Source organism: Hippichthys cyanospilos, chromosome 5, assembly GCF_059441005.1.
Source record: "Hippichthys cyanospilos isolate Australia breed blue-spotted pipefish chromosome 5, RoL_Hcya_1.0, whole genome shotgun sequence".
Lineage (NCBI taxonomy): Eukaryota > Metazoa > Chordata > Actinopteri > Syngnathiformes > Syngnathidae > Hippichthys > Hippichthys cyanospilos.
In genome coordinates this window covers 13,202,978-13,210,264 of record NC_142373.1, presented here as the reverse complement: position 1 = coordinate 13,210,264, position 7,287 = coordinate 13,202,978, and the positions used below count along the sequence as shown (strand labels likewise).

The following is a 7,287-nucleotide window of genomic DNA, read 5'->3' as shown; positions in this document are numbered from 1 at the left end:
GAACGCGGATATGACGTTACAGACTACCGGAAACCGCTAAAAATAACTTTAAAACCGAACCACAATCAGATAATTTTTTTCACAACCTTTATTTTCACACAAGGAGCCAGTAAGTTAGGATAGACAATAAATTCAAAATAAAATCTATTGTTTGTTTTCGTAGCGCGCATGTGTGTCTATATGTGTGCGTGTGCGCTTGGTTTTTGATGCATGGTGGGGGTTTTCTGTCTTTGGGAAACATCGTGCACGTGTGGGAACCATTTTGGTGCACCCACAACATCAGACCTCCTTTTGAGGGTCAAGACTTAATTTGGAGGAAAAGGTTGAATTGGACTTTGGTTTAAGTTTATAGTAAGGGGTTGGCAAGCTGCTGTGATGGTTAATAGGGATATTCGGTAATCTATTAATGGGATGTCCGAGAAACAAACGTGAGAGAAAAAAAAAAAAACGTGTGTTGGCATTTTGGAGGTCGAGTTTGGGGATAAACTAAATCTAATCAGATCGAATCTAAATGCAACTATAAAATAGGTTGAAGAAACTATACAATACACATTTTTGTATGGTAGTTTGTTTTCTCATTTGTTGAATTTCAGACAAACATCTGCAATTAAATGATTAACATTATTAAAACAGATTCAATCAAATATGAATCTGAGATTCAAAGTCTGTAAGAGGTTGGTCAGTCTTCTTATTATTCAAACTGTTCTCTTTTGAGGCCTAAAAATTCCAGCGCATTCCCAGCAAGGAGCTTGTCCTACAAAACAAAGACACTACTTATCAAGTTTTTTAGGAATTCACTTTTGTTACAACACTGAGGTCCATTTGCATTGGTGACAAGACAATTGACCTTCTAGGTACGATAACCAAATATGATAACTACCTTTAGTATTTCATCAAATTCTTCCATCGACTCTATCAGAGATCCAGGTTTGAGCTCACCCAATGGGAATGGGTAATCGGTTCCAAGCATCACTTTACCCTGAAAAGAAAACATCACGTTAACAACCAAGCAAAATCTGTTCTCTTTCCAATGCAGGAGTCTTTTCTGACTAACAACAAGATGCGGCGGCAGCTCACTTTCCCAATGACGTCGATCAACAGCTTTAGAGAAACGGGATCATGAACGAGAGAGTCGGTGTAAAAAGAACCAAGGTATTTCCGGGGATTGACCTGGTTGTCCACAGCGCACAAATCAGGCCGAACTGTGTGGCCATGTTCAATTCTACCAATGGTGAATGGGAAGGAGCCTCCTGCAAAAAACAAATGAGGAGTGCACTTTTTAGAGTTAAAACGGTTCGTCAACCATATACTGAACAGATTCATTACCTCCATGAGCGAAGCAGACTTTCAATTTTGGAAATTTCTCAAAGACCCCTCCAAAGATCATTGAGCAAATTGCCATTGTTGTTTCTGTGGGCATGCCTTTTGGATGGATACAAAAAATATGTAAGTAGAATGAAGCATTTTAGACACCTTTTGAATTAAAAACTGGCAAAATGATTGAAATTTCAAATTCCCAACACAAAATTTTATCTAGTTTGTGTAGCTGACTCATTCTCTTTGTGTTGAACCAAAAGAAAATATTTAGTATGAAAAACCTGAACCAAAATAAAATATTTAGTATGAAAAACCTGCCTTTTTTCTGACATGTAACTGAATCAGATGTTTTTCTTAAACTGTCTTTCGATATATTTGTCTTATTTTTGAATACATGGACTGGAATTGTAGCATGCTTTTAAATCCAATTCATTGAATCATCAACACAATTATTGACGGATTATCAAATATTGTAGTAACCTTTAGTGGCAGCCATACTTCACGCTATTAAAATAATAGCAAGTATTTTGTTTTCATCACTTATTAAGGAGGTATTAAGGAAATACCACTTTTTTCTGAGCAATTCTGGTTACGAGTACTCAACTCTTGAGTAGTCACTGATACCATAAGCAAGTTATACCACTAATACTCTTGATACCACCCAAAAAATGAAATTTTAAAGACAGACCAACATATTCCAATTTAGCGGTTTTGCTTAGGATTTTATTGAATTACTGGCATTTTTCAATTCTTCTATTTTCTCATTATTAGTTCACTAAAATTAAAAAATTGCTCTATGAGAGTGGCTGATACTAGTATCGGCTGCCATCACGAGTGTTGAAACCGTGACCTGAAAAATGTATAACATTTCCTTTTTTAAGCACAATTTTTGATTGCATCTTGATATTTTCTCTTTAATTTGGATCTTGGATGTGTGATTTTAGACACAAACACACACACTTTAATTTAGTAGACCTGGAAGCAATATCCAAGCTATCCTGTTTCTACTCCCATCTCCCTCACCCACCAGCCAGGGCAGCCAATACTTAGCCATCCTCCCATCCGTCTGCATGTCCCAAGGGTGCACAAAAATGGAGCAATTCAGCTCTTCAGCTTCCTGCATGGGAAGCACACTGCAGCATCAGTATTTCCTCACGAGCAAAAACATGACCTCAAACAAGGTCAGGAACGTATTGAACATGAAGGACGGTGAACTGTAAACATTGGCGTGTTTAAAAAACACAACAACAAGCATTCTACCAGGGCTGTCTACAGTCAGCAAAATTCTTACGGCATAGAAGGGATGAAGATCAGGAGCGTTGAGGTCCCAGTTGTTTACATGCGAGCCGATCTGCACGCCGGGGAAACCCAGTTCTCTTACGCAACGCCGCATCTCCAGCACGGCCAGGTCGGGTGCTTGCATGGGCAGAGTTCCCAGGCCCACAAACCTTTTGGGATGGCTGCGCACCGTCCGGGCCAAATCATTATTCAAAAGGACACATAGATCCAGAGTGTCATGTGGTTTGGCCTGGAAACAAATGAACTGGATTAACATTTTTTTGGGGGGTTGGGCTGGATGGGGTCTCTGCTACATAAATGAGTTGACTCAAATTCTGACGCTCCCAGCCCAGTGTGAGTACCCCTGAGATTTCTAACAGGGTTTCTACAGTTGTTAGCAAATCTAATATACAGTCATGCTTTTTAATGCCGTGACAAGCCCTGTACATCCTTATTTTCAAATTAAGAGCAAATTGATAGAAACTTGGAACAACCTTTTGCTAAATTGCTGTATACAATCTGACAAATTTAGCCAAATATTAAGTGTTTTTTTTCCCCACGGATGTGCATTGTCATTAGTGACACAATATTCAGTCAGTAAAGACAGTAATAAAACGATTTGCTACCTAAAATACACTTAAGGATAGTGCTGCAAATATAATAAAGCAGGCACTATAATGTGACAGGACCGGTACATCCTCCTTTTCAAATTATGAGCAAATTGATTGGAACATAAGTCCATTTATTATTTGCAACTTTTAAGTTGTGCTATAGTAACTACTTTGCAAAATGCTATATATTAGAAAAAAAACAGCAATAAAATGTGAGCTGCTACCTAAAATACACTTAAAGATATCACTACAAATGCAGTTTCAAAGTGTAATAAATCAGACAAATAATCACAGTTGGCGCAATGCAATCAATGTTCTGTATTACTGATGAATTCATTAAGGTGCTTGTACATCTTACCCAGTAGCTGAACATCACCGGGACAGTGGAAAGGGCTTGAACTGTGACACCTGAATATTGTAATAATAATAAAAACTGTCTTTGAGTTCATTCATCAGATTTGTGCTTGCAGACTGACGGTGGCAGCCTTTACCGTGTTGGTCCATGTCTCGTATTCGTGCGTTTGCATCCCAGCAGTTTTCTTGAATCACGCGAAACAGCTTACCATCCTTCATCATGTTGGCTTCACCCTGAAATGCAGTTGCAATTCCAAATGTAAATTCATGTTCTCTTGTATTTACATTAATCAATCAGCCTTCCATAATATGGCCTTTTAACACAAAGCTCACTTTGAATTGACTCGTATATTTTCTATAAAAGACAGCCAGCTTGGGGGTCCCTTTTGGCCACACCTCTGATATTATTCTCGGGGTCTCTTTTGGGACTGATGACGTCAATTGTGTTGACGAGAATGAACAAACAAGTTGAACTCCCCTTAGCTGCATAACAACCACATGATGGCAGCAGACAGCCAATGAGCATTACCCACTTCACTGAGTAATTTGTTATTGACCCAAAACAAGATCTCTATCACTTGTTGAATCTCTAATCTTGTTATAATATATCTGAGATATCATATATTATTACCAGAAAGCATAATACGAGTCCTTTATCGTAGCATTTTTTGTAATGCTTTAAAAATATGCAACGCTTGTTTCCAGCACACCTAAGACCCTTTCTTGAAGAGAATTGCTATACAACATGGACGGATGGGCAAAACCATAGAATATTCACAATCTTTATTCTTAAAAGAATACCAAACCTATTTTTTATTTACAGCTATTTTCTGTAGTAAACCGTTATCTTTTGTTTATAATTTGATAACCATGTTTCAGGTATAATTAGTACCATTTTAGACACATTTCCCACTTGCTGTGGATTTAAAATAACATTACGAGTGCTCAAGACTTTGGTAACGACCAATCAGGCCAGCCGGCCTGTGCTGTTTATTTAGTGTTAGAGCAGGTGCTTTGATGTAAGCATCATGTTGCGCTTGACTCACCTTGCAGTGATGTTGTAGCTGGACAAAGCCATCATAGCCGTACCTCTGAAATACACATTAGAGTGTCGGACAGAAAACCAGATATCACCTATTTGTACACTTATCCATTATATGTACAGCATGTGATGAGACACAGTTTTAATGCAATAATGCAAATGTGTACATATTATTAAATATTACGGTCCAGCTATATAGGCATGTGAGCCTCTGTTGTAACTTCTTAAAAATGTCCTAACAATCTTAGATTTATGTATAGTAAGAATAATAGTAAATGCTGTGCGAAGTATTGTATGTCGTAAACAATAAATACAAACGAGAAAAAAAAAAACCCTTGCCTGTACTCTAGCTATAAAGTTGGCCAATGATTAGCCAAGCACGGCTAGATATTGGTTAAAATCTAAGTGCCTGCTGACAACTTTGCTGATGTATGGAGTGAGCTGTCCTGTTAATACAACTGGGAATCGACGGACTGTGTTTAATTGCATTTTAAATGGAAAAAAAAACTAAATGGAAATGAACATCAATTCGTAAATGAATCATAAAAAAATCTGGCCTGATGCATTCTCGAGTCTTCTCTGAATCACAAGTTCATTCAAATATGTGAGCAAGGAGGTGCCATTTATTTCCTACCTTCTTCAAATCAGGCCATTCCTTTGGTAAAATATGATTATGTATATCAACCTTCATCCTTTTGGACATGGAGAGGTCTGCGGGCAGCATTTTTGGTTTAATAACACAGTGCGGAAATCCGGCAAAGTCAGTCCCGCCCTCAGCTGCAAAGCAATGACCGGCAGGTGAATAACTGCTGTCATTTATTAACTAAGCTCGTAGTTGCGTTCTGTTGTCTGGATGCTCTTTTAGTTTAATTCCTATTCCTGCAGTTCTCCACTAGGGCTACATGACCTCATGCTGTGAGATTTTGACAGTTATTCTGCACATATCAGCAAATCAGATGCTGTAGCAGGAACAGTACTACTGTTTAGTATTTTTATTTTCAAATTAATTGGAAAATGAAAGAACTTATTCCAAATTGTTCTGTGTTGACTCTTTAGCAAAACATTGTATGTCTTTATTTTAAATTTCTTATCGATGTAGATTGTCATCAATGATGCAATTTTCCTGCATAGGAGCCAGATATAAAACAGATGTCACCAATTTATCTTCTGAAGTTGCTGGATAAAATACAAGAAAATGTTGAACTGAAACAGTCTTGGTCTCGTCTCAGACCCCTGTCTCAGACCCCCGTCTCAGACCCCCTCTAAAACCTACAAAGTTCATGTTATTGCCTCGACCTCCACCTCCGAAAGTCATGGCCTTGTCTCCGTCTCAACCTTGAAAAATCTTGTCTTGGTTGTGTCTCTGTCTCGACCTTCAAAATTCTTGGTCTTGTCTTGGTCTCTATGTCCAAAATTCGTCATCTTGTCTCAGTCCTAACCAAACCTAAACCTAACAGCTGTACAACTGCCAGTTTGTGTTATTCCAGCGTATCTTCTACGCTCTTTTTCTAGCTCTGTACCTTTCCCCCTCCGATAGCAAGTGTCCTTTCTGCTATGTTCTCAGGTGCCTGTCATTCAGAATTGTCTCCATTCCTCCCTTGGGTTTCACTATGTCCACTGCCAGGTCTGTCATGGGACTGAGCAGAGTTTAAGGTCAAAATTTAGTGTTCCTGGAAACTGGAGAAATCATTTGAGCGTCACCAAATGTAACTTTGTACAATTACTACATACATTATGTAGAGAAACTTGGACACGCTTTCACAATACATCATATCTGTAGCACATACTGTAGCTGAGAACTTTACCAGACTGCAATTAGCCGTCAGCAAAATTCAGTTATATGGCATCATGTGCCGTTTAGACAACATCCTATTTCTTCACCCACCATTTCATCATGGTGGTGGTTGTTAACACACAATCCCTCGACTGTCACATGTTCAACCGGTGCAGAAATACCACAGTGGAGATGTGTGATTGTGACCTCACTGTACTCTTGTCTGTGGTCACACTGATTCCTGTAAGCCAATAGTGGAAGTTTCAGCTCTCAGGAGACTCCTTATGCCTGTCTGCAGTTCTGACCATACCATCCCCACGAAAAGTAGATACTATATGTGGCCATTTATTGTTGTAACGTAAAATCAGCCTGTAATCAAGAATTTGACATGTATTTTAAAGCGCACAAATGGGTATGCACAATGTGGGGGAATAATTAAATAGTGAATGCTAATTTAATACCTAAATCTGATTTTGTCCAATTGTGCAAAAGCATGAGGTGCCAATGTTGAGTAAACCGTTTTGGCAAAAAAATTGAACATATTTGCAAGTAGCTTTGGAACTACTTGGAAATAATTTAGTATGTTTTTGCAAGTAGCTTTGTACCTTCGTGGAAATACTTTAGAATGTAATTGCAAGTACTGTATGTTTAAACGTACTGGTAGGGTAAATGCTATAAACGTGGCAATTTTTTTTGACAAAAATGCTAAATTGACACATTCATTAAAGCAGAAACATTACTAATAAACTATAGTTACTTGGTATGATGTAGGTCAAATGCTAAAATTATTGTTTTTACTTGCACATACTTGCAAAATCCTGTGACAATATAGGGGATAAAACGCTGTGTTTTTAGCATTTAGCCCGCACGTACATTCAAATGAAATTACATGTACACATTTATTATTTTTT

At 38.1% G+C, this 7,287-nt stretch overlaps 1 protein-coding gene across 1 annotated transcript; it reads right to left on the bottom strand.

Moving 5' to 3' along the window:
- Positions 1–70: 70 nt before the first annotated feature.
- Positions 71–5,365, bottom strand: acmsd (aminocarboxymuconate semialdehyde decarboxylase). The gene is made up of 10 exons (XM_088414636.1): positions 5,237–5,365; positions 4,607–4,651; positions 3,698–3,794; positions 3,565–3,614; positions 2,609–2,845; positions 2,341–2,434; positions 1,327–1,422; positions 1,078–1,250; positions 881–979; positions 71–754 (listed from the first exon to the last, which is right to left on the bottom strand). Exons 1-10 carry the CDS (start codon positions 5,324–5,326, stop codon positions 692–694), a joined length of 1,044 nt encoding a protein of 347 aa, XP_088270762.1. The 5' UTR covers positions 5,327–5,365; the 3' UTR covers positions 71–691.
- Between the last annotated feature and the right edge of the window lie 1,922 nt (positions 5,366–7,287).

What these genes read in the sequence shown, in the direction of transcription:
- acmsd (XM_088414636.1), bottom strand. Translation starts at nt 5,326, where the DNA reads ATGCTGCCCGCAGACCTCTCCATGTCCAAAAGGATGAAGGTTGATATA. An exon ending in AGCTACAACATCACTGCAAG is followed by an intron (nt 3,795 to 4,606) that starts GTGAGTCAAGCG and finishes ACTGCATTTCAG; the next exon opens with GGTGAAGCCAACATGATGAA. An exon ending in AGTCTGCTTCGCTCATGGAG is followed by an intron (nt 1,251 to 1,326) that starts GTAATGAATCTG and finishes TGTTTTTTGCAG; the next exon opens with GAGGCTCCTTCCCATTCACC.